The sequence below is a fragment of the Cydia fagiglandana genome, chromosome 1, assembly GCF_963556715.1.
Source record: "Cydia fagiglandana chromosome 1, ilCydFagi1.1, whole genome shotgun sequence".
Taxonomy (NCBI): Eukaryota; Metazoa; Arthropoda; class Insecta; order Lepidoptera; family Tortricidae; genus Cydia; species Cydia fagiglandana.
Window position 1 is genome coordinate 9,687,073 of NC_085932.1, and position 27,226 is coordinate 9,714,298.

Consider the following 27,226-nt stretch of genomic DNA (forward strand, 5'->3'; position numbering starts at 1 on the left):
AGACCGCCTGTTGTCTGCGTCTATCTAATTATTTGTGTTTTTTGTAACGGTAACTTTTTTGAAGTGTGTAAAGAGTGAGTAGTACCTATTTCTATCTAACTAAATATATATATATATATATATATATATATATAAGGTACTTGCACCTAATATGGCCCAGTTTTAAAGTTTGCTCAATTTCAAAATTTCATACTTTTATAAGTGTAAATGAGTTTAAATTTCTCGCCCATGTTTGGTTAGTACCATAGACAAAATTGCAAGTTCATATCAAAAATGATAAAAATAAAAAATTAAGTTAAAAGTGGGCCTTATTAGGCGCAAGTACCTTATATATATATATATATATATATATATATATATAACGGCTCTAACGATTTTGATGAAACTTGCTATATAGGGGTTTTCGGGGGCTATAAATCGATCTAGCTATTTACGTCGCGATTCGAACTTTAAGATATCGCGCCGTTAGACATTCACTAGATATGAAATAGTAAAGATATGTGACGTTCCACGGCAAAAGGTACCTTATGGCAGCTGGCGCTTACGCTTATTATTAAAGCCGCTCCAATATTCAGTCGGGGTAATGGTACCTTTCGCCGTGGAACGTCACATATCTTTACTATATCTTATCTAGTGCATCTCTATTTCTTTTCCCGAGTGGCGCCGATAGGTCTTATCTCTGGGAAAACGCGCATTTTTGAGTTTTTATAATGTTTTCCGAGTAAAGCTCGGTCTTCCAGATATTGATTAATTATCGTGTGAAAATCTGTGTTTTAACATGACACCTACTTACTCTTATTCAATTACACAAACGGGTCTACCGCGATATAATTTCATTGTTTTTACCTTTAATTCCGATTTCATTGTTTTTCGTTTGTGTAATTGAATATGTGTACAAAACGCGAGAGTTTAAAGTGTTATACCTACTTACTCTGTTTTCGTTAAAGTAAACTTCGTATACACTACTGTGGAATATGTTTACACAGTTTTCGTTCTGGTTTTTGAAAATAAATAATTGTTATTCCTTATGAATTTGACAGAGTAATAGGAGCTAGCGGGCAGATATGTACGAACGGCGAGCCTCGAAACTTGCGTCAGTTCCGCAAACTGTCTCGATACATCATGCAAGAGGACCTGCTACAGCCCCTTATCACCGTGCAGGAGGCCATGGCCATCGCGGCGGACCTCAAGCTGGGCTCGGAAGTCAGCAGGAAAAAGAAAGGGGTTATTGTAAGTATAACGTCATGTAGACTGTAGCCGTTCATACTCTATCTAATTGTAGTCTTTCATAATAATCTGCATACAACTATACTATTAGAAGTATTAAAGTATTAGAACAAATAAAATTATTTTCAAAAAATATTTTTTATTTGTTTTTATATTTCAAGTAGAAACACTACTATATAAATTATAAACTGAAATAAATGTCATATTCAGTATGACATGTCATGTCAAATGTATTAAGAAAAAGTGACCAAGGCCTCCAGTGCCCCAGGCGATGGTCCGAACCATACTGTTCTACCTTAGGGATATCCAGGGGGCGCCATAAGCCCTCAGTAAGAAGTGCATATACTTGGAAAAATTCGACCCTGTGGCCTGGTGGCCGAATGGCGCAGGCACCTGCCGCTGCCGCGATAGCAAAGGACGTTGGTTCGATTCCAGCCTGTGGCACTGGAGGTCTTGGTAAATTTTTCTTAGTATATGACATTTATTTCAGTGTATCAATATAACTATGTTGTGTAGGTAGAAGAAATCGTGCAGTTGCTGCGGCTGAGTAAGGCGCGCGACACGGTGACGGAGCGGCTGTCGGGCGGCGAGCGCAAGCGGCTCGCCATAGCGCTGGAGCTGCTTAACAACCCGCCCGTTGTGTTCCTCGACGAACCTACCACGTACTGTCATGTTATTCTTATTTTATGTAAGCTAAACGTACTGGTGCTCGACGCGGTCTTAGTACGTCATCTTGAAACTTAATTCATTGTCAATAGAGGTGACAGCAAGGTGTCATCTTTTGGGCATTACCATGTCGAGCACTAGAACGTTTACCTTACCATAAGCCCATGAATCTTACATGTTCAAAAATAAATTTTTTATAAGTAGGTAGATATTTCTTGTGTTGATAACTTGCCTATGATTGTACTTAGCACCAGGAACTTTTGTATAGTAGGCGCATTGTTGTATGCATGGCATATCGTGTCATTAAATATCTACTTATCGGTTTGTATTTTTTAATTCAAGTTGTTAAACGTCTTCATAATAGCAGTAACAACCATTGAATAATCTATTTGAATTATGGAGTTCATTGCGCGACATTATGGCAAACAATTGAATGAGTTTTCCAACAGTGTTATGGTTGTTATGTGCGTTAGGCGCCAACAATATTAGACAAAGTTAACCTCAAATTTGCTGGTGTGTATAAAAGGAAGGAGAGGGCTATGCTCGGAGTTTCTCTGCGTGATCGAATCAGAAATGAGGAGATCCGTAGACGAACTAAAGTCACCGACATAGCCCACCGGATTAGCAAGCTGAAGTGGCAATGGGCAGGCCACATTGCGCGCAGAGAAGATGGCCGATGGGGTCATAAAGTGCTCGAGTGGAGACCACGGACTAGCAAGCGCAGCGTAGGACGTCCACCCACAAGATGGACGGACGACCTTGTTAAGGCCGCCGGAACACGCTGGATGCGGGTCGCTTCCAACCGGTACGAATGGAGGTCCAAGGGGGAGGCCTATGTTCAGCAGTGGACGTCTTATGACTGAGATGATGATGATGATGATAAAAGGAAATTCACATTTCAGTGGTCTAGATGACGTGGCTTCGTCAACGTGCGTGTCGCTGCTGAAGCGAGTGGCGCGCGGCGGGCGCACCGTGGTGTGCTCGCTGCACACGCCCTCCGCGCGGCTGTTCGCCGAGTTCGACCACGTGTACGTGGTGGCGGGCGGCCGCTGCGCCTACCAGGGCACCTCGGCGGGCGTCGTGCCCTTCCTCAACGAACTCAACCTGATATGCCCGACGACCTATAACCCAGCTGACTTTGGTAAGAGTCTGACCACCTGATGCCAAGTGCTACTTACGTTAAACGAAATGTAATTTTTTATTTCAGGCAACTAGTGGCCATACATAAATACCATAAAACTAGCATACATATTATAAATATATATTTAAAAAAAACTAAACACTACAAATCACATTATGGCTGCGAGCTGCGATGCATTACGCAACCCCGCAGTGTCAGTATGGCATTATTGCATTTGTGACTGCTAATTCTGTGCAAAGTTAGCGTGGCCAGAGTCTACTTGCTTCTTTTAGATACAACTCAACTGAATTATACACTAGGGTATTGAAAAAAAATTGGCTCCAATTGGGGTTCAATTATGGCTTGGTAATATTGATTATAGTTTGCGTTACGTTGCAAAAATAACGTTTTGCATCCTACGTAAATAAACTAGGTAATTAATTCAATCAGCCGTTAGTTTGCAGTGCAAATTGGTACATGTATTTACATACAGCATTATTTTGCTTTTCCATTAAGTTACGAGTATTACTATAATTTATATAAATTGGATTTGATTTAGAAATACCTACTACATATTTAACTTCGTTTCTAGTGATAGAAGTGTCAAGCGGCGAATACGGGTCGCACGTGGACCGCATGGTGGCTGCGGTGGAGAACGGGCGCAGCCAGCGCTGGCGCGACTACGCCGTCGCGGCCGCGGACCGTGACGACATCGAGCAGCTGAACGCCGGGGGCGTCGAGGAACACAACTACACCTACGGCAGCACCTCAACACAGCAGTTTTGTATACTGCTGAGGAGGATGCTGCTGCAGACTTTTAGAAATCGAGTGAGTACCGGCACGCATAAACACATACGCATATTTTCACGCTTATATAATAGGGTACGCACTATTGATTCATTTATAACGTTCAAGCCAATTTAGTTGGTCATTACTTCTGTTATGAAACGTCTCTGTGGCAGTGGCCTTTTTATTTTACCCACATTTATGAGATAATTGAACGCGACAGAACATTGTCATGAACATTTACCTAGATAATAGGAAACAATTACCTCGCTTTTTCCTCATTGTGGTTGACCTAACGCTAACGTTAAAACAACCTTTTTAAATTCCTCTTCACGCGTAAACCGCTAAACCGATTGACAGACTTGTATAGAGGTAGTTTGAGTCCCGGGAAAGGGCATAGGATATTTTTATCCCAAAAAACATCCCTTAAGGGTGTGAAAACTGGGGTGGAAGTTTGTATGGGGAATCAATAACCGCTGAACCGATTTAGCTGACATTTGGTATGGTTTAAATCTTTGATTTAGTTGATAATGATACCTAACGTGACGTCGCCGAAGCTGAAATACTTACATTACAAAAAATGGAGTGTAAATATATCGAAGACTGTAATTGTTGCGTTTAACGTAGTAAGGTATCAGGTGCCTAATTATTGAAATAGACTGTATAATCTAGTTATCAGTAACGTGTAGCATAATTTTGCCACATACTTGATCGCTACTCGTATTTATGCGATGCAAAACTGTCATGGCCTGTTTTTATGCAAAGTGTAACAGTTGCTTCTCGAGCTGACCGACAACAAAACGCCCCGCATCCGCGGCAGCTTAAAATGTGGCTTTCCATCACAGAAGGGTCAGAAATTCCAACAGATATTGTGATAGAAACGTCCTTATTGCACATGAAGCATAAGGAGCCTTCTCTGATGGAAAGCCACAAATGTGTCTAAGTCTTTAGCCAAAGTTTAACAGGCTAAGTACACACAGGGCCCAAAGTAAACACGTTAGCTACATGGCATCGATATACAATGTTTACTGAAGTGCATTGGTCAATACAAATAATAACGTACCTATGCAAACATATATCAAAGCAAATATAGTAAAAAATAATTCAACAGTCAATGTGAGTTGAACAGACATATTTCGAAACGAAGTAAGTAAATATTAATGTTGAACTAAACTTTTGGCACTAAGTATTTTCCCTCCTCTCTTTTAGGTACTCGTAGGCATGTCACGTCACGTAATTGTTCACTGCAAATTTTCTACAATAAATGTAAAAATGCCTTAATCCTTGCTACCTGCTACCTGCAAGACGTTCAAACGAGTATCGCCCTAAGGGTGGAACCGCGAGCGCAGGCGAATGTACCTATGAATAACTTACGATATATCAAGAAAATAAATACTTTTGGCAATACTTTTTACTGTACTGATGGCCGGATCAAGGGCGGAAATTGATATGTATTAACGTAAATAGCTACAAAACGCGACGCTCTTTTATATATATTTTTTCCGCAAATTACATATACATTCTATAGTTTCGTCGTCTTCTGATCAGATAGAGGAATTCGGCAAGTTGTCCCGAAAGTTTTCTCTTTCCCCCAGATTTCGACACTTGCAATTGTTTTTCATAGTACGGAAGCACGGGTGTTGATACTATTTGTCCGTGATCATCAGGGCTACCTGCAGCTCCGCGTGGGTCTGCACCTGTTCCTGGGCTTCATCATCGGCTCGCTGTTCAGCAGGATGGGCTACGACGCCTCCAAGACCATATTCAACTTCGGTTTCTGCTACGCCTGCATCATCGCCATGTTCTACATTCCTATGATGCCCGTGCTTTTAGCTTGTAAGTTTTGAAGCGTTGGAAAAGTTTTAGTTTAGTTTAGTTGGAGTCCTATTTATATTCCTTTGAGTATAAATAGAGACTCTATAAAGCTAAACTAAAATGTACTTGTACAACTATTTATATCTTATGCTATACAGGGTGTAATCGTTAAGTGTGGCCAGGCTATAATTCCGTAAATTAACAGATATCAGAAAACTTCAAATTGATATCGAAAGTGCGTTACACAATGAGTAAAATTACTTTAATAACTTTTTTAAATAAAAGCAGAAATATCCCAAACATTAACTTGAAACCCTCCCATACATTTAGTACGACGACTCACCCCTCAAAGAACGTCGGTGTCGTAAGAGACAAAACTGCTTGAGATTCATTACTCGTAAACATCAACTTAATTAACAAAAACGATAGGTACTTATATTTTTTTACAATTTTTACGTGTTAGCATATTTTTCTCACAATTGTGCTAATTATGTTATTATTTCGAAGAAGTTAATATATGCTTTTGTCGTATGACACTTCTCATTAACGCGTTAAGTTGAAAATAAAACTACTTATCTATAGGTAGGTGGATTTTTCCATAATGATAAGTAACTATAGGTATTACTACACTTGCAACTACAAACTAAAATATTCCTGTTATTATAAGGCATTCGAGTTTTTCATCTCATCTTAACTAGTCATGCACAATCTCACTTTTCTCACATTAACAGTTTTGAATGATTCTCGGTTAGTTTCACTAGACTTATATCGACCGGGATATGGACCGTGATACAAAAGGTAATCACGGTCCATATCCCGGTCGGTATAAGTCATTCTCACATTGTATTATTTTTGACATATTTTAAAATTGGAATCTGATAATATGATAATACTACACGTATGTTCGTGTTAGCTGTTAGCAGTTTTTATTCTAAATGTACTACAAGGAAATGTTTTCAGTCCCAACAGAAGTCCAATTGGTGAAACGGGAGTACTTCAACCGTTGGTACGGGCTGAAGCCGTACTACGCGGCGCTGGTGGTGTCGCGCACGCCAGCTACCGTGGCCTTCAGTCTGCTGTACCTCTGCATCACCTACCCGCTCACCTCGCAGCCCATGGAACTGGACCGGATCCTCATGTTCACCTCTATTTGTATCGTGGTGGCGCTCATCTCCGAGTCTATGGGGACAGTCATATCGTCAACGTTAAATGTAGTTGTAAGTACAATTTTCTTACTACGGCCTAATTTTTTCAAATCATTAGTGCTTTGTTCGTAAACACGCAGTTTGCACGTGTAAAGACAGTTTGCCAAGTTGGGACTAACGAACAATAATTGTTTGAGTCAAGGGAAGTCAAAGCGCTATCTTTGAGCCCTATTTTACTCATTATGGGGAGATAGACAATTGTACAAAAGATTTGAATGAAAGATGACTTACGCCAGAACGGTCCGGGTTCAGGTCGACGGGTACGATGTGCGTGCTTCATTTTCCGAAGCATCACGGGATAAGTCAAGTGTACCAATCTATGAGGGCCTTTAAGTAGATACCTACCCAGAGGCGTATTTTCAGGTTTAAGAATCTTTATTTCTCAATGAGCTATAATTAACATATTGTTGATTCTGATTGTAATAACAATTTGATTTGGATTGGTTATGGACTATATATCTGTCAGTCAAAAGAGACTTTTAGCAAAAGTAATTTTGATAGAATATTTCGTGCATTTGATGTTATTATAGAACTCGGTGTTCCTGGGCCCCGCATTGAGCGTGCCTCTGATGTTGCTGGCGGTGTACGGCATCGGCTACGGCGACATGCCGGCGCCGCTGTTCTGGCGGCTGGCGCGCGCGTGCTCCTTCATGCGCTACGGGATAGAGGGGCTGGTGGTGGCCATCTATGGCCCGCCGCGGGACGACCTCATATGCCCGGACCACGTGGACTACTGCGAGTACAAGAATGTCAAGTGAGTGTCTTGCTTCTGTGATTCAAAGCCATAGCCATCTGTTGGTTGGTGCAAATGAAAATGATGTGCTATTTCCTCTCCTCTCCTCTCGTATTCTTGTCTTAGTAACAATGTAAACCAAAATAAGACTACTGCGAGTACAAGAATGTCAAATGAGTGTCTTGCTTCTGTGATTCAAAGCCATAGCCATCTGTTGAGTGCAAATGAAAATGATGTGCTATTTCCTCTCCTCTCCTCTCGTATTCTAGTCTTAGTAACTATGTAAACCAAAATAGACAAGTAATTTATCTATATTACCAATAGACATTGTTGCAGTGTAGTTACATTTCAAAGGGTTATCTTTTATGAGCCATCAGATTTGGGCTGATGAAAACTATGGTTGAGTTAGAGAGATTTGGTAGAAAAATTAACTACTCAATCCTAAGAAATATCACGTAGAAAGTATAGTGGCAATGAGTTAGGAAGGAGTATATAAGTAAGTAAGTATATGTTCCAGGTACTTCGTTAAACTGATGGGCATGTCGGGGGTCTCTTTCTGGATGGATTTCGGCGTGCTGTTGCTGATGCTATGCGCCATGAACATGGCCGGCTACTACTTGCTGCGGCAGCGGCTGTCGCCCAACTACGCCTTCCGGGCCATCAAAATCATCGGAACGTTTATTAAGACGAAGATGAGCATTTCACCCTATTAAGTAATAGTAGAGAAAGAAAGAAAACGCAGCTTGAGTTGTTCTGCCAGAAAGTTGGACCGGTTAAGCAAGAGGAGTGCGTGCATGACGGGGAAAAAAGGGAAACGAAGGAACGATTTCTGATTATTAGGTATTCCTCCAAGAATGGACGTCTTATGGTACATATGTATTTATGTTTTCTGATAATGATGAGTATACAGTGTATAGTGGGATAAACTGGAACTTGCCGATGGTTACCTGCAGCTTTAAGCGTAATTTTAATGGACTACATATGTACGTATTGTCTTCACAGAAAACGTAACGATTAGGTTAGGTGAGACTGAATGAACTTAAAAAATCAATATGTAACTAGGTAAATAAGTAAACAAGCCTATATTTTTAAGCTCGTGGTAGTGTGTGCATAATTTGTATTTGGCAAGGACAAATTCATCATGAAACAAGGCTTCTACCGCTGAATAAGTGTAAGTAAGTATATTTGTGGGCATATGAGTTGGTTGTTTGGTAAAAATACGCCTATCAGCCAAGAGCCTGTTGCTTTTTGGCGAAGGAAAATGGCACGAGGAAACCGGACTAATCCTATCTCAATAAGGTCTGGATTCCTCTATAGATTGAAATATCACATATCAGTCGCTGTCGTTAAACATAATGCCTGGCACAATTCTGCGAAAAAGGTTAAAGGTTAGAGCGAACCCGAGGATCCCCCAGGGGGCCGTGATAACTCTAGGTAGAATCCTCAAGAAGTTTATATTTTATTGCAGAACAAACAACACAATATTTTATGGTCTACAGGCCTACATCACACTTCCCATTGTACCTTTAAGGAGACATTTCTGATAGGTGGTTCTGTCTTATATTGTAAACGTTTTTGTGATAATTTATTATTAAATGTGACGGTTCTTATCTTAATTAAGTATGAATACATAACTCATAAGTGCCAAATATGGGAACATGAAAAATATATTTTATTAGATTCTACATTTATTTTTATTTCAGTTAAATATAGGTATAATTAATAATGTTAATTAATAATTTAATGTATATATCTTAGTTACCTATACTAATTGGTCTCCTTAGATCAGCCTTAAGGTAGGTACCTATACATACATAATATATATTTTGGCAAAGTCGCTGTCAGTGGCGAATAACGGTATTGTCTTTTTCTTATGTTATTATAACCAGACAAAGACATCGTAAATTTTAAAGCTTTTTCGGTACAGGGGAGTGGTGTTAACGGAATTGGTATAAACAATTACAACCCTAATTATTAATTAGCGTTAATTACGTTAATATTAACTTTAATTTACCACTTCAGTTGGAATTAGCTAGGTAGGTATATCAATTCCGTTAACACCACTCACCGCTGCACCAAAAATGCTATAAAATTTAAAAAGGGTTAGTTATTTTATTCTACTGTGACCTAACGTCTTTGTAATATATTATTATGTGAGCCGTGGTCAAATTTTCGAGCTAACTGCTGCTTGGTTTATTGTGACCAATGTGTAGGAACTCTTATTAGATATGTTATCTAACCATTTTTACTAATTACCTTTCTTATTGTAAACTAATTGTGTTTGGGGTTGTTAGAATTCTTCCGCTGAGACTTAGTTGCCTATGGAAAGAAAAGTACAGTTAGCGATAAAATCTTGTACCAAAAATTATTTTTTTGCCAAAAACTTATTTTAGCTTCACCACGTATTATTGTATAGGTACATGTACAGGATCTAACAAAAATAGTGGGGATCCGATTAAGGAACCGTTTAATATTTCGTTATCGTATTTGTTTAGGAAAAAGTTGAAAATCATTTTTGAACGCAATTTTTTTTATGAGGCGGTTCATCTTTCAAGAAAAAATTCTTTTACTTTTTCCTAATCAGAACACGATACCGAATATGGCCTTAAACTGATTCCCACTTGTAACTTCCCGGTTTCTGATTGTGCTGAAATTTGGCTTAATTTCGTATAATCTGATACAATTATATTAACATGAGCTGATCTGATGATGCAGTCGGAAGGTAGCCAAAGGAACTCTTCGATGGAAAAACATAAAAAAACATTATTATTAAAAAGAGTTTATTGAATTAGGCTCATTAGAATGATCTCGAGAAGTACTTGATAGACTTGCAGAAGAGAGAAAGTACAGTCGGCAATAAAAGTGTGTATCAAAAATATTTTTGACGATAACCTGAAATCGTTTTTTGTCTGACAAAAAAATGTAGAGGCAAATGGTTGCATGTCTAACGATTGACAACTCTCGACTTTCATTGTTTCTGATTTTTCAGAATCTGATTCTTAAATCTCAGAATAGACAAATTTTAGTTAACCGAACAGAATATTTATTTTATGATGTGTGTGTGTAAATTGTACACAGTTGTTACGAAAATGTTAAAAGATCGTTTCTTATTATACGGTTTTTGTTTGGATACTTAATATTGTAAGGAAATAAAACCAATTACTACTTAATACGTTTTTTTATTTATATATGCAAAAAATCTCTCACTAAAAATAAAATCACACATTTCTTGAACATAAATCTCGCAAATAATTAAAATAATTTTAACAAAGTTTGACTAGGGCATTTTTGCCGCTAATTAACAATTCGTAAAAATTAAAAATAAAACATAATCGTATGTATAAAAGATTTTTCTAACATTGTTTCGATAATCTCTACTTTGTGCTCTAGGTGCCTTTATAGTGAATATCGTGAATTTTCTTACGTGGCTATCACTACTTACTTAGTAGGTAGATTATGTTGTTATCATACATAAATTTCATTTACAGATTCACAAAATCCCTCATGATAAAATACTAATAACTGTTTACCAAAGTCATCATTTTTACGAGTAGGATGAGTATGATAAAGTTCATCATTTTGGAAGGGATTGCAACACTGTATCAATACTGTTTTATCATATATTTTCATTTAAAACGATAACTAAAAAGCTTTTAAAAAGATTCGTGTCAATAAACTATAATATTAAGAATGCTTACATTAGGACTATTTCCAACAAAATATAGCAATTTAAAGTAGCTAGCCTAGGCGTCGTAGTCAATTTAGCCCTTGAAATAATTAGGACGGAAAAAATAATGGAATGTTTGTAAATAACAACGTAGAAAGATACTTAAGTAAATAAAATAAAATAAAAAATCCTCTCTATCCTATTGAAATTCTCTATTATTTGCATATAACGATAATGAACAGTTCTCGGGTAAGTTAAATCGGTTAGGTACCACGACTATTTACAATAACTTGCGTGAAAGTGATCGCTTTTTGTTAGGTACATAAACGTCCGAGATGGCACCCCCGCTAGGGCCACTTAGGGGTTGTGCACAAATCACGCGAGGTGGTTTCGGCTACTTTTTGACCCCCCTTCCCCCTTAGTGATATTTGGTGAATTTTTTTCATTCGATCTAATTTTAAAATAATTAGTATTATATATAGAAAAAATATATAAATATAAATAATAGACTTGCTATTTTGAAGTGCAGAGTGAAGATTTATGTTTAACGAAACCGATAAAAAGTATCTACTCATGTGGTAGGGTTTTTTTTCTTAGTTTTGTTCACTGTAGAAAAATACACGTGAGGATTCCTTATACCCCCCCTCCCCGTGATCTATCGTGATTTTTTCGTGACCCCCCTCCCCCTATCGAACCTCGCGTGATTTGTGTACAAGCCCTTAGCCCGCCCTAACTAATATCGATCCTGAGAACAACACTAAAGATTCTTTAATGACAAGGTGGAATATTACGTGTAGTTGTTATCAAGATGACCGTGTCCTGCTAGGGTTCTAAATGGCAGGGTTTTACTGATGACGCCATTTCGCTCCGTCAGTAATGATATCTTCATCCTATATCACAATATCTTACATTTAAAACTATGACAGTCGGTCTAATCTAACTCCGCAAGGCATTTAACAGTAACTTAGTGTGGAAATGTCACCATAAATGTCAAATTACTATGCAAAAACACGTTTATAATGTCACTTTCACACTTAACATACACTGTTCTATCAGTCAGTGCAGAGTTAGCTTAGACGGAGTCTATAATAAATGTACATTACAGAAATACTATATTTTGTGACATACATATATTTTTCTAGGCACATATTATAGGAGGCAAAATGCCTAGTTAGTGTATTAGCATAGATTCTACTTACCGGCAGTGAAAGTGTGAAACAATTATTCATATTCGTTTCAGCTGCGTACCTTTATTAGATAATCGATTTTTGTTATTCAGTCAGAACTAAATGTAACTGACGCATAATAACAAACATGTTAAAGTCAGCAGCAGAAGTTGCTAAGCGGGCGAGGTGTTCAAAATTATCTTGGCGTGACTTTATTAAGAGAACAAGAGCGCGTCAAGGTAATTTTGAACACCTCGCCCGCTTAGCAACTTCTGCTGCTGACTGTACATGTGATCTGTACGCTTTATACCCTTGACAATAATATTTTGTTCGCTTCAGCTCCTGACGGTACCCATTAAACAAGATTTGCTCCGAATATGAAGGAAATAAATAATTATTAAGTTCTGTTGTTGAATTATGGTTCTGGTTATGAAAGAACCTAAATTCCAGTGTCCGTTAACAAGCTGGATTTGCCAGAAAAGTCGTCTGAATCTTAACTCACTATAAATATGATCAATAATGCTTAGGTACATTACATTACATACATACATAAGTGTATGCGAAGTAATCGTAAAAATAAACCATTAAAGTAATATATTTCATAAGGTGTACCTATATAATAAATATACATGGAAAGAAGGGAAGGGAAGATAGAGTCCTAATTTCCTAAACAAATACAATTAAAATGCTTAAATACTTTACAGCATTAAAAAAAAACAATAAATTATTTTTTCTATTATAAATATACATAATACACATTTTAGCATACATCTTAAAACGAACGAGTATTGAAATATAATTGCAATACGTAACAAATACTTGCTTTTGTTAAGTATAAATCAGTGTAGGCCATACTTTAATCATTTTCTCAAACAATAATAAACCTAACTGTATTGCTTCAACTAAAATATCCTAGGAGATACAGTTTTGCATCTAATATAATGCAACTGTTTACAAAATCCTACATTACATAATATCCACATTCCACTTTCCCGGCACTTATAATAATTACATATTTACACATTTATGGTAACTACTATTAATGTACTTAGTCGCAAATCATTCATTCAATAACTTCATAAGATTATTAAGTGAGTCTTAACCTGTTACACGCTGTAGAGTCGTACGTAGGTAATTTACTATTGCTTACATTAAAAAACAAATTCTCCTAAAAAAAAAATCAACTTCACCTTCATTATTGACTGTTAAAGTTTTCTTGTGTATTTAACAAGAATCATGTCTAAATGACAGTCAAGCAAGTAAGTATAAATTGAAGTAAATGTACTTGAAATGTAAAAGTAGACCTTAATTTTTCTCGAAATTGTGATAAATCAAATGTGTTATAATGAAATACCTTCATTTCGCATTGAGAAATTCAGAAATTCATATCAGGTATCTCACATTAATCTATAAGTTGCCGTGATGTGATATATAGGTATTTATGTGATGAATAATATGATTATCAATTAGATGACATCGTACAGTATAGAGCTTCTTATAAGAAGATTCATAGTCTTTTTACATGTAGATTCTTAATTAATCACAGCAACTTTCTTAAAACTAAACGCCAAAAAGAGGCATCCATATCTTGAAGGAATAACTGTTCTTAATAATAGGTTTTAAAGCGAAACCGTCTTTTAGTTTTATAAAGTTTCTTATTTACCTACTTAACAATAATTAGCATTGTAGAGTCCATATATCGGTATTGGATCGAAGTTTTAGCAGTCTGGTAGATGTAGTAATGTAAAATAATGAGGATTCACCATGAGATAACAATTTCCTCCACCTTTAGATTTTAAGTATTATTATCAAGTATTTTTAAACGATAATACCAGGTGGATCTAAGCTTCCACCAAGTAGGTACAGAAATTAAATCGAAGTGGTTCTCTGAAGAGTTACTACGGAATACTGATAATTGATATTCTATTATTTCGAACTAATGTTTAAAAACTGTTTTTTTTTTAAATTGTTAAATACCGGGTGTGGCCTGTAATACGAGCAAAAAATTTAACTGTAGACTGTACTCCTCATACTGACCAACATTTGTTCAGCAAATTTAAAAAAAAAAAACTTGTGGTTTGATTTTTAATACACTTTAAAATTTTATTCTAAGACGCAATGTATTGCGAATTTTGTTATGTTTAAGGCGTGACAAGCAACGTCAATCACAATGATGTGGCGTGGCGATGGCGTCCATTGAAGATAATATTTATTTTGTATGAAAAATAGGGACTTCAAATACTTCATATTTTTTAAAAGTTGTTGAACAAAAGTGTCATCGTTTGAGGAGTACAATCTATGTTTTAATTATTTGCTCGTGTTACAGGCCACACCCGGTATATTTCGCTTCGGTCTAACAGGGATATCGAACTAGTCTTTCATTTAAAACGTGAACTGTTGACTGGGTTTGTCCTCGTCGCACTTTTCTAAATAGAGTGCCGATCGGTCAGAGTCCAAGCAGGCGTCGAGTTTGGCGTGCGTGATGAGCGCCCCCTTCCTTCTCCAGAGCTGCGCGAAGTCTGAAGGGTCGCAGGCGGCGAGCACGGCCGTGACGCGGTCGTCGCGGGACAGCGATACGCACAGGCTGTGGTGCCGCAGGAGGCCGTTCTCGAAGCGCCACTCCTGGTTGCCGCCCGTGTTGTGACAAGGATACATTCCTGGAAATTGATGAAATTTTGTATTTATAGCATTAGATAGTGAATGTTGATGTATCACTGCGGAACTCCTGACTTCGGCCAAACTCGGCTTCGCTCGGCTCAGCATTGCTCCGAGTAATTATTAGGGTTGACACAACTTGACGTCCCTTTGCGTGCACGACCACAGATAAGATAATGGCTTAAATTTTGACAACCCTAAATAGCCGAAAGGGATAGTGCCATATACTAGAAAGGGACAGATGATTCGACCCTGAACCGCTGTCAAACTTCGGTTTTGCAGGAAGTTTCCTTTCAGTAACGGTACTACTATTATGTATTCTGTGCTAGTGATCAGTATGTCTTAAAGTGAGGTTCTCGTCAGGAATCGGGTACCGGTTGCGGCCAGTTTACCATGGTTTGTAGTTGTACGCCACCGTAGCGCTCACGGTACAGTACACAGCTACAGTACAGTACAGTACAGCGCCACGCGCTCAGAGATGCTGCGGTCAGATGGTGTAGCGCTCACGGTACCGTACCTAAGGTGCCGTCGATGAGATGGCCCATGGTGTCGAGGCAGCGCGCGCCCTGGCGCACGGCGCGCGGCGCGTCGGCCAGCGCGGGCACCTGCAGCTCGGGGTACACGTGCTCCAGGTACCAGCGGAACGGCTTGCAGTGCAGCCGAGTGCGCAGCGCCACGCGCTCGGAGATGCTGCGGTCAGATTGTGATTAGTGGTATACTAAGCAGTGAAAAATAGATTAGTGATTAAGTACTCATTATAATATGAAATTTGCAAAAAATGCTTTTTAAATCTATATCTGTGTCGTGTTTATTTTCTCCGCAGAATTCTCATTTGAACTTACAGAGGCCCTGCACTATGTGGAGCTTAGTCAATTGGGAATCTTTATTTTAAAGGTAATTTCTCTACGCTTTTAAACCCGTAAGAAACCGAACCCGAGTCGTATTTGTACTATTTCAGAGTCATCCTGCTCTAAACATAGGCCTCTAAGTATTTAATTGTTACAAGAACCTGCTAACCTGCTGCTAACACTTTAATAACTTAGCGTAGGTATAACTCAAACAAATCAGATCGACTCATACCATTAAAAATATTTGTCATCTAGACAATTAAAATTTAGATTACAATAGACTTCTAATAAACTATAGATAATCTTTCATAAAGTAAACTTACTCTCCATAGTCAACTTGCTTGGCCAGCGGCTGCGACCTGTAGTACAGGTCCTTGTAGCTGTCCATCCAGACCTCGGCGGCGCGGCGGGTGTTCCTCGCGAACACGGCCCCGGAGCCGCCGGGGAACGTGTACGGGTGCCGCTTACGGAACACGTGCCCCACGCGCGAGCAGGGCACTATCTCCAGGGAACCGCCGCATTGCCACACTCTGGAAGTTGGGAAGACATCATCTTATGGGCTGTACGAACAAACTTTTTTTTGTATGGTTGATAATTTTATTACCAACTACTACTTCAATTAATTACAATGTATATTTACAATATTTAGTGCATTAAATCAATTTTCGACGAAACCTAATGTCATCTGGGGCCTAGTCCCCAGGATACTGATCGCATTTCCCCGCTGTACCTATAGCTAAGCCTTAGCTTATCATTAGGCAAAATATGGGTCAATTTCTGAACACGATTTTTTTTCTGTCCGTGATGAAAATCGCGGGTTAGCATCAAATAATACTTACCATTTTTTTTTTACATAAAGAAGCCACACTTTCACACCGGGTTCCATATGAATTCACTGATTAATTGGTTTTTAGAGTACACTTAAAAATACCTAAAGGCTCAAATTACTACTCCCGTGCCCTGTCCGGAATCTACTTTTGAGCATAATGAAAAATCCTACGAAAAATTCTACATTAGTATCACTAATTTAGTGTCAAATACTTAAATTAGGTGATATTTACTATCACTGAGCACATACACTATTAACTTCATTGTGGTAAATAACTCGTGATCGAAGTTTAAATTTTGTCCGAGCGCGCGAGTAAAATTTCGTCGGCAAAACTCAAAGGGCTCTCACAGCCGACGTCTGTATCTGAACTGCCTCGTGTCCCGCCTCACCTGTACTGGCAATATTCGGCTGATTCTCAAAGCAAGCGGATGTACGTCAAGCCGCGGCGTGTTCGAGCAAATCGCATAAGTATTTCGGAATCCGGGTGGGCGACAATTTTTTTCTAATTTCGATGCCCCTTATAAATTTTATTTCCCACATAGCTTTTTAAAAACAATTGTCATATTTAGGAGCCCTTTATGTATCTTTATGTAAGCCATAACATAACAGTTTGGTTAAACACGATTTAAATTTTTGGCGAATTTTTTTATTACGAATTCTAATTTCCGTGCCCTAATTCCCATAGAATATTTACCTAAAACAGCTGATTAAGTGGCACGGGAATTAGAAAGTACTACATTTATTGTCAACAAATTTTTAATTGGGGGCACTGTAAGTTAATTGGCAATGTTTACGTCATATTATTATTACATATATATATATTGGCATTGAATATATATTATATGTAATAATAATATGACGTATATCTTTCTATTTTACATTTAAGGAAATCTCAGAGAATGCACAAAAATCTATGAACGGTTTTTTAGTATAAGTACTATAGTACATACTTGACCCATACCCCGACCCGACCCGAATAACCCGGGCAATTTTAATTCGTAAGGTAAGGTGGGGTAAGACGACACTGGGGTAAGACTATCACTTGTATGGAATCCTCGTACTGTTAGTCTTGCGCCACCTTACCTTATTCATTTATCATATTATAATATTAAAATATTATATAAACATAAAACTATTTTTGGAATTATTACATATTATAATACCCGTACCTAAGGTTACATGAAACAAAATGAATCAAATTTACAATGGTTTTATTTTGTAAATTTGACAGCTGACAGCGTAAGCCGTATAAAGTTTAAATATCTGGGAGACCGAGTTTTGCTCGGAAAACATATACCTACCTAAAAACTCAAAAATGCGCGTTTTCCCAGAGACCTAGATCGATTTTTCATCCCAGAAAACGCCCATACATGATCAAATTTCATCGAAATCGTTAGAGCTGTTTCCGAGATCCCCGAAATATGTACAAGAATTGCTCGTTTAATAGATTAGTTGTTATAAATTAGCTTTTCTAATAGGTACAAGAAAAATTAAATATATCCTATTCTTACTATATTATAAATGCGAAAGTATCTCTGTCTGTCTGTCTGTTATCTCGTCACGCTTAAGCCGCTGAAACAATATCATCTTGATAATACATATTTGGTATGGAGATAGTTTGAGGCCTGAAGAAGGACAAAGGATCTGGGAGCACGGCAGTGCCGCCGCCAAGTCGAGCAAAACAAAGTGGCACGGCCGTACCATCAAATCTCAATAACATTCTATCTAAATAACATTTAATTTAAGCATGTAGTCTAAGAATTAATACACTTTAAAATCCCTTAGTTTTGTCACTGGCACAATCACTCTCAATCAATATTATTTTAAGGTACTTCTAGCATACCCACAAGTTCCAAATTTGAAACGTAATTAGGTTTTAGCTTTTTAAGCCAACAAAAATCTAATAATACTGCAATATTAGTCACGTTCTAAAGATAACTGCATAATTAAGTTTGTAATCTTATAGAAATATATGTGATAACGTTACCTTTTAGTTCTTACAATTAGTAGGGAAAGTAAAGGTACACTACGATGGACGATGTGAGTATGAATAAAGATGTATTATGATATGTATATACACAGTATCAGTATGGTATAGGTATGTTTACCCGAAAAGAAGGACAGCCTACAAAAAGAGATGGGATAATTTCAATTCATGTAAAAAGATGCAAATCTCGCAACGCAGTTCTTCTACTCTACTACAAAAAAGTCTTGGGATGTAATGTGAAACCAAGTCGGTTATTTTAGTCAGTGCCAGGGGGTATTTTGTTAGCAAGTTTTTTTTAGGAAGATTATGATATTTTTGAGAAATTACTTAACCAACCTACACTTTGAAGATTTTCCCGCAGGGCAGGGACACCCCGTATACCTATGTGTAAAGTAAGGTGGGGTAAGACTAACTTAGTTTATTTTGATCGGGGCAAGACTAACAGTATGAGGATTCCATACAAGTGATAGTCTTACCCCGGTGATAGTCTTACCCCACCTTACCTCATATGTGTTCAAACAATTTTTTGGGTTATCAATTTATGAAGGCAGCATATTCGATTTCTTCAGATTAACTTACACAATAACTTCTTCTCACTGTGCCCCTATTTATTTCTTAGTATCATTTCCTATAAGACCATATACCAGATCATACACCTTGTACCTATCTACATGCAGATACATAATGACACTTTTTAATGAATAGTTTTGTATGTAAAGGCGGACAAGTTTACGAAACTACTCAAAGTATTGTTTTGAAATATGTACATTTTACTAAGAAAGAGAGATTAGTTGCCATTAAAATAAAGGAAAGGATTAGTCAAATACGTAGTTTTTAGTGTAACATACTTTCGTAGATTTGTCGTTCGAAACTAAAATTAAAGAAGGTAAATATGTCCGATGCCACTTCAGTATGGTTGCAGTATATTATTGTAGATTAAAATATACATAAATAATAGTTTTAAGTACCAAAATAAGTTAAGAAAACAATTCCCGTGCCGTGTTCTAATTTCCGTCCTAGTAAAATCTAATTTTCATGGACACACTAATTCCCGTGCCCTGACCAAAACTTTAAATTTAAATAACTTTTATAGTTTTATGCATATTTTTATCCCATAAGAAAATTAATATTTATTTTATTTTTTATCAAATTCTCAGCATATTTTTTTTGTGTAATGTTGGTATTTCAAAATTCCATGGAAATTAGACAAAAATGTTCGTTTGGTGAAATTGACCCATATGACCCTGTTCATAGGTCGCCAGACACCCCAACAAGTTTCCGGGTAATTCCCTTCATGAAGAAACTGCTAACTTTGACACCAAATCAAGTAAAACAAAATAAAAGTTCTAATAAGTACTGGAGAGCTTTAGGTATATTAACATAATATGTATACCTAGGTACTACTTAGTAAGTAGCTTTGTACGACGCTTATAAATGTTTTGTACAGTCGCCATCTATCCACAAATATCTGAACACGCCTCTATTGCCAAGGCGTTGGATTGCATATTCAGATATTTTTAAACACGTCAGCCATTCCGATATATCTGATGACGACTGTAGGAGTAGAGTACCCCTTTGAATAAAGTTTTTAGACGTCTAAAGGCTTTGAATCAGTTACCTGAAGGATATCTCCAAATTCTCGCCGCCCCACACGTCCATCTTCATGTCGTACTTGCCCAGCTTGTTGAAGTACTTGCGGTCCATGCTGAACAGCCCGCCAGCGATCATGGGCGTGCGGATCACCTGCGTGGGGTCGCTCAGGCGCGCGCTACGCTCCGAATGAGATAGGTACTCCCACTGGAAAGTTATTGAAGATTTTTAATTTTGCAACCACACTGGTCCCTACTAGCCAGTATAGGTACTCCGTATTGCGTATTTCTAATTAGAGATGGGCCGAATACGGACTTCTTCACATCATACCGAACCGAATATTCGGTTGGACTAAAACTGTCTAAGTTCATACAGGTCCGCAATCTGCACTCCACAAGTGTTTTGACCCCTCCCCTCTGGATCGGTCGGGAATTTTTTTAAGAATAAGAATAAGAATAAGAATTATTTATTGCCACACACATACAAGAAAACTAAGACGATAAAAACAAAACAAACAAAAAAAATCACATGTTGAACAATAAGTACGTGTTGAACCAGCAACAATGAAATTAACATAGATTGACATTAATCGTTCTTATGTTATAAACAGAGCTCGGCGGGGGTGAGCTGTTTTCAGAGTTTGCACAACATGGACATGCCTTGTCATTCGATGGTATATGTGGTGTAATTTAATAACTAAAAAAAATATTTTAATTAGGCTGCCTTCCGCTACGATTTTTACGTCGCCATTAAAAAAAAATTTATAGCAATAATTTTTTAGTAAAACCCTTTCAAATAATATGTTTATACATCCATATGCTACTATTAAAGTGTATTTGTACATAAGGCATTGTCATATTACTTTAATTATAATTAAAGTAATAAATAATAAAGTAATAATAAAAAAAAGTAAAGTAGTAATAATTAATAAAGTTTTATTTTAATATTTATTTCTAAGGTGTATCTCTATTAATATCTACACTTGACATAAGTGACGTCAAAATGGCTCACCCCTGCCGAGCTCTGGTTATAAAACTTACACATAACAACCAATAGTGTGACAATAGGGATGGACTCAGCATTTGCTGTTACAGACTAGCTGTCACAGCGCTGGTTTTCAGTTCACCCCTAATTATACATATAAGACATTAAAATATAATAAAAAATAAAACATTTTTATGAAAAGAAACGGAACCGTCTCATGTCTGACCGCGAAATGCACCCCGCGCCAGTTAGCGGACGCCCTTAAAACATATTTTGTTTATTCGGTAAATATTCGGCAGTTTGAACCGAAGTATTCGGCCGAATACGAACATTGAAAATTATGCCGAATACCGAATTACTACCGAATATTCGGCGCATCTCTATTTGTAATACATTTTGTTATTGCTAATTCTTAATCGGCTTTTTTATATTTGTATGCCCAGTAAAAGTACCTAAATAAAACTGTATATGTAGAGGTCGTTTCAGAAGCTATTATTTATTTGATGTATGGGCAAAGCAGATACCCTTCTCAGCGATGAATGATTGACGAGAGTTTATACAACCCTTTGTCCAAACTTCTTCAATAAATGATTGAGGAGTGGATCGGTGGGCCGCTACACAAACAAATCGTATTCATGGAAGTATAATACTCTATAATATTGTCTTAGCCTTTCGGAACGTGTTTGAAAAGAAGATATACTACTGGTTTTTAAATCCGGTATAAGACAGCTAATATTACTCAAAAAAAAGAATGCGCAGACAGGCCGAGGCGCCGATGTACCAAAAAGATGACCATCTACGCACATGCGAGTCGGGACCTGATACCGAAGTCTGGGTTACATTGAAGACGAGGTTCCAGTCGAACCCGCCGCGCGGGTCGGCCGAGGCACCGATGTACTGGAGGCTGTCCATGCTGATCACGTCGATCACGGGACACACCACGCGAGTCGGGTCCTGATACCGAAGTCTGGGTTACCTTGAAGACCAGGTTCCAGTCGAACCCGCCGCGCAGGTCGGCCGAGGCACCGATATACTGGAAGCTGTCCATGCTGATCACGTCGATCACGGGACACGCCACGCAAGTCGGGTCCTGATAACGAATTCTGGGTTACCTTGAAGACCAGGTTCCAGTCGAACCCGCCGCACAGGTCGGCCGAGGCACCGATGTACTGGAAGCTGTCTATGCTGATCACGTCGATCACGGGTCACACCACGCGAGTCGGGTCCTGATACCGAAGTCTGGGTTACCTTGAAGACCAGGTTACAGTCGAACCCGCCGCGCAGGTCGGCCGAGGCACCGATGTACTGGAAGCTGTCTATGCTGATCACGTCGATCACGGGACACACCATCACGCGAGTCGGGTCCTGATACCAAAGTCTGGGTTACCTTGAAGACCAGGTTCCAGTCGAACCCGCCGCGCAGGTCGGCCGAGGCACCGATGTACTGGAAGCTGTCCATGCTGATCACATCGATCACGGGACACACCACGCGAGTCGGGTCCTGGAAACACGACACACACAGTTATTAGCAAAGCGGTTTATATTATATTGGGTTGGTACTGAGATTATAGTGTTGTTGTTCTAAAATTGGTTTTAAACTAAATAAGGTTTTGATGAACTGAGTACAAGTCAGGTATACAAATATTAGGTAGGTACTCAATAACATCCTCACTTTACAAAAAAAAGTCGAGGCACGATTCTCCGTCTTACAAGACTTAATTAATTTAAGTAATCGGAACTAATCCAGATTATTAAATCTGATTATCGTAATTACGAGTAAGCCCCTATTTAATTGTTTATTCGCCGCCGACGGCCATAAAATCAATACAAAGTGGAAGCATCAATAAAAAATTATGGAAATCTATCAGTGTCTATCAACGCTTACGAATTATACAGTCATAACACATGTTGAAAATGATACATAAAACGTTAATGCAATAGACTAAGTAAATAAATAAGAGTTTTTAAGTAATTTTTACTATGCTTATTAAACTATGAACGTTATTCGTAGTTAAAGTACTGGTTGTAGTATTTTATTTACAACCAGGATGTTTTTAACGACTGGTTGACCCGAGGTCAAGCTGAGATGTATGTCTGTGCGATCAGGTCAGCTATAAGCCTATTACAAGTAGCTGCATAACTCTACTCATAATCTTCAATTAAACTCATTAGCTCATTAAAAATAAAAACTTGTCATGGAAGCAAAGACAGTTGATGCTGGATTAGAAACTAAGGTTTTGAGCGAGGCTTGGAGTATAAGACATAAGTAATAAATGAAAGATATTTCTTAACTGGGACGCTGTAATGAAATTGGAAACTTGTAGATACAGGGTAGCACGTACCTAGTTAGGTATAATATCTTTATTAGTGTATACAAACTTAATACCTACAAACAAAAATGATACTTAAAACATAATTAAATAACTAACCTACAAAACTTAAAAACTAAATCTAAAAATAAATAAAACTAATCTAAAAATAAATAATTACAAACTATCCTGCGGAATGGTGCCGTAGATGCTGGCAGCATTTCCCCGCTGTATCGCAATACTTATGATACTTATACGTATAATATTAGAAACCGTTATTCCACTTTGCAACCAGAATTTCGGTATGGTCAACATTCTTATTGTGTGTTAGTTGCCTCAAAACAATAAATAAAATACATATTTTTTACTATTTCGTTCATTTCAGCTTAGGAATTCGCGGTGCAATTTTGACCTTAGATACATTTAAATGATCTTTGATGTAACTGAGGCAATCTGCATTAAGAAATATCCTATTTCAAAAGATTTGAAGGATATGCTGCTGGCAAAATTGTGCTTTTAAAAAATACATAGCTAATGATTTTTAATATAGTTTTCTTATATCTTTTCTAGTCTCTGATTTCCCGAATTGCAAAAGACGGATTATATTCAAAGGATCATACATTAGTTCATATCGTGCTCACGTGCGAGGTGACTATAGTTAATGTCATATTCTCAATTACTGACACTTAAACCCGTGAGTAATTACTAAGAACCTAGGTATTAAATTTTGTCACGCATAAGACGAGGTGGGCTGAGGCCGTCATGGTGACTTTTCGATTCGTTTATATTATAGAGCGAACTTTATGTACCCGTGTAACCATATATGCAAACATATATATTATAGTATTTAGTAATGTCACTAGTTTATGTTTAGAATTATCTAAAGCTTTAGCTCATGTTAACCTGACATGCCTGATATTATATTAAACCTTTGATTACCTTAATGCCTAACATATCAAACCTTTGATTACCTTAGTGTAGCGGAATTAGCAATTAACAATTGGGTTATGGCAATTTAAATAGCCATGTTTGCGTAAATACGGCATCGCTTTTGTTTTTATATACTAAGGAATCCAACACGGACGTTTGGGCTAATAAGGCGAAGTGAATTAACATGGTCGGACCCATGAACCGAACGTGATAGGCCTTGACCCGTCGATGCCGGGATTACAGTCTACTCGTTCTAGATTTTAATAATTGATATTTTAGAAAGTCTAAGGTTATTCAAATAAGCTAATTGTTCAGTTGTAACCAATTTGTTCTTTGATAATCTTTGGCTGCACACTGATTATGGTTTTGGATTTTTTGCTTTTCTGATTTACTTATTAATACCTGGTTTAAGACTGTACATAAATTATTAATAATTTACCTATACTTACTTATCAGATCCTATATTCATTACTTGAGCCTACATTTCTCTTAAGGAAAGGTCACGCAATAAACATTTTCCGACCGAAGAAAAGGTTAGAGAGAGTCGAAAGGGCACAACAGACAGATGTTCAGACAGTCATCTAAGTTTATGGTCATAATTGTGAAAACTGCAGACTACTTCATATATGTCTTCGTTAACTCCTGCTTTCTTTACCTAAAGCAATACTTATACATAATTTACGTATCGTTTGTAACGATGTTAACTGAATTTGTTAAATTATCTGTGTTATATAAATAATTTCTATTAATGTCCTTTATAATTATGAATATGTTATCGGATTAGATCCCGAGCTGAGACTTAGGTCTTGTGTAACTTGTTTTAACAATGCAATGTTAAAACACTTACTTCTAATGACTTTAACAATGATTCTATTCTACCAGAACAATTGTTTCACAACAGCAAAACCTTCCGCAGTTTATAGTTTATAATTTATACAAGCTCAGATGTTTAATGCCGTAGGTATACATGCAATCGATCGTGTTGGCTCTCGAATGTGAACCGCTCAAGGCCGCAGCATTCAGAAGATTATGCGAATGTCATGGCCCAAACCGGAATGTGCTGACATTGGACCACGCTGTCACTCGAGGCAGAAGATGATGTTACTACTTTTGATTACAAAGTGCCAAATGCAAAACACGGAACACAACAATAGTAAGTATGTTCTGAATGGCTGTGATGTTTTTCTTGGTACAGTCAAGGTACACGGACAAAGTGTCATAAATATGTGTACATGACCTTATTGCCCATACATCAAAGGTGGTGAGTAGGTACATATTTTTGGCACTTTGTCCGAGTCGATATTTAATACCTTGACTGTACCTACTTAGAAGTAGGTAGGTATGCCAAACTTTAAAATAATTAGGGATCTATAACCAGTTTAGAGTTTATGTATATTGGATGATTTCGTTTTTTTAGTGTTCCGTACAAAACATTGTTCACGGAACACTTATGGGATCACTTCGGTCTTGTTTTATTTGTTTACACAAACTGCATAGATAATGAAATAAATACCGATTTTAGGCAATACATAAAAAATGTAAATAAATGTAAATACTTGCTAAACTAGTTTCCATAAAAATCTAAATTGCTAATCAAATCAACCAAATCCTATTAAAGCATGACGCACGACTTGGTTTTTAAAGAGCTCATAGGCTGCTCAATTCACTTGGCATACAGATATCATTCGTTATGGTTTTCAATATTATGTACCTATAACCAGCGACCCGCCCCGGCTTCGCACGAGTAGTATAGGTACCTTAACAAATTATACACCTAAACCTTCTTCAATAATCACTTTTTAATAAGTAAAAACTGCATGAACACTGCACTACAATATTAATATTGCACTGCATGTTCAGTAATTTTTCAGTTTATCGCGAACATACATAAATGTAAACAGACAGACGCGGCGGAAGACTTTGTTTAGGTAGGTAGGTAGTAGTACGTGAAATTATATTACTAGCTAAGTATTTGCTGGCAAAATTAATGATAATAATGATCTATTTTTTTATTTTTTATTTTATTAGTCAAATAAGTAACACAGCATTACAGTAAACCCAGGGCACTGTGAAACTACAAAAAAAAATACAATACAAAGAAAGGGGTCATCCATTAATTACGTCACACGTTTAGGGGTGGGAGGGGGTCAAGAAAATGTGACATATTGTGACATGGGGGAGGGGGGAGACACAAACTTTGTGACGTCACTTTAACTTCATCAGTAATCGAAAATTTATTTCAATTATTTTATTCGCTGTACATTTAAATAACAAGTTTTTAAAACGATAATCGTTTTTATTCGTTTAATTTTCTTTCCTAAGCAGTTTTGGGTTATAAAATTACTAATATTTATATCGTCAAAAATAATTTGATAAAATATTAATAATACTTAGGTACTTACTTAATTCGATTTGGCGATTTCGTAGAAAAAATGTGACGTCACACTAGGGGGGAGGGGTCAAAAAACCTAGAAATTCGTGTGACGTAATTAATGGATGACCCCAAACTACAAATAAAAACTAAAGACAAATTAAACATTAGCTTTGGGCGACTATTGTATGACTCATAAAAATAAGTATGTATTAAAGATTTGACATTCTGACAAGCAAGTTTATAACTGGTGAAATTAATTAAAGGTTGTAAAGTAAAACCATGATCTCTGTCGATAAACAACATCGTAGAGTTTTGGACATATTGGTAAAAAACGT

The 27,226-nt window shown here is 37.3% G+C and overlaps 2 protein-coding genes across 3 annotated transcripts in view; one reads left to right on the forward strand and one right to left on the reverse strand.

Annotated features, from left to right (window-relative positions):
- The window catches only part of LOC134663836 (ATP-binding cassette sub-family G member 1-like), a 34,064-nt gene extending 23,342 nt beyond the window's left edge, over positions 1 to 10,722 (forward strand). Inside the window, exons 3-10 of the mRNA XM_063520352.1 lie at positions 1,041 to 1,230; positions 1,744 to 1,889; positions 2,796 to 3,034; positions 3,606 to 3,841; positions 5,467 to 5,635; positions 6,575 to 6,831; positions 7,350 to 7,573; positions 8,070 to 10,722. Of these exons, the coding sequence (XP_063376422.1) occupies positions 1,041 to 1,230; positions 1,744 to 1,889; positions 2,796 to 3,034; positions 3,606 to 3,841; positions 5,467 to 5,635; positions 6,575 to 6,831; positions 7,350 to 7,573; positions 8,070 to 8,265 (1,657 nt within the window). The 3' untranslated portion in view covers positions 8,266 to 10,722. The remainder of the gene's footprint in view (positions 1 to 1,040; positions 1,231 to 1,743; positions 1,890 to 2,795; positions 3,035 to 3,605; positions 3,842 to 5,466; positions 5,636 to 6,574; positions 6,832 to 7,349; positions 7,574 to 8,069) is intronic.
- Positions 10,716 to 27,226, reverse strand: part of LOC134663868 (polypeptide N-acetylgalactosaminyltransferase 2) — a 96,479-nt gene continuing 79,968 nt past the window's right edge. The window contains exons 6-10 of one of the 2 annotated variants that reach the window (XM_063520402.1): positions 22,119 to 22,232; positions 20,323 to 20,501; positions 16,212 to 16,418; positions 15,558 to 15,730; positions 10,716 to 15,042 (exon numbers count right to left, since the gene is read on the reverse strand). In XM_063520402.1, coding sequence (XP_063376472.1) covers positions 14,768 to 15,042; positions 15,558 to 15,730; positions 16,212 to 16,418; positions 20,323 to 20,501; positions 22,119 to 22,232 — 948 coding nt within the window. In that variant the 3' untranslated portion in view covers positions 10,716 to 14,767. Of the gene's footprint in view, positions 15,043 to 15,557; positions 15,731 to 16,211; positions 16,419 to 20,322; positions 20,502 to 22,118; positions 22,233 to 22,665; positions 22,780 to 27,226 lie in introns of both variants that reach the window. The other variant, XM_063520394.1, reaches the window with a different exon arrangement.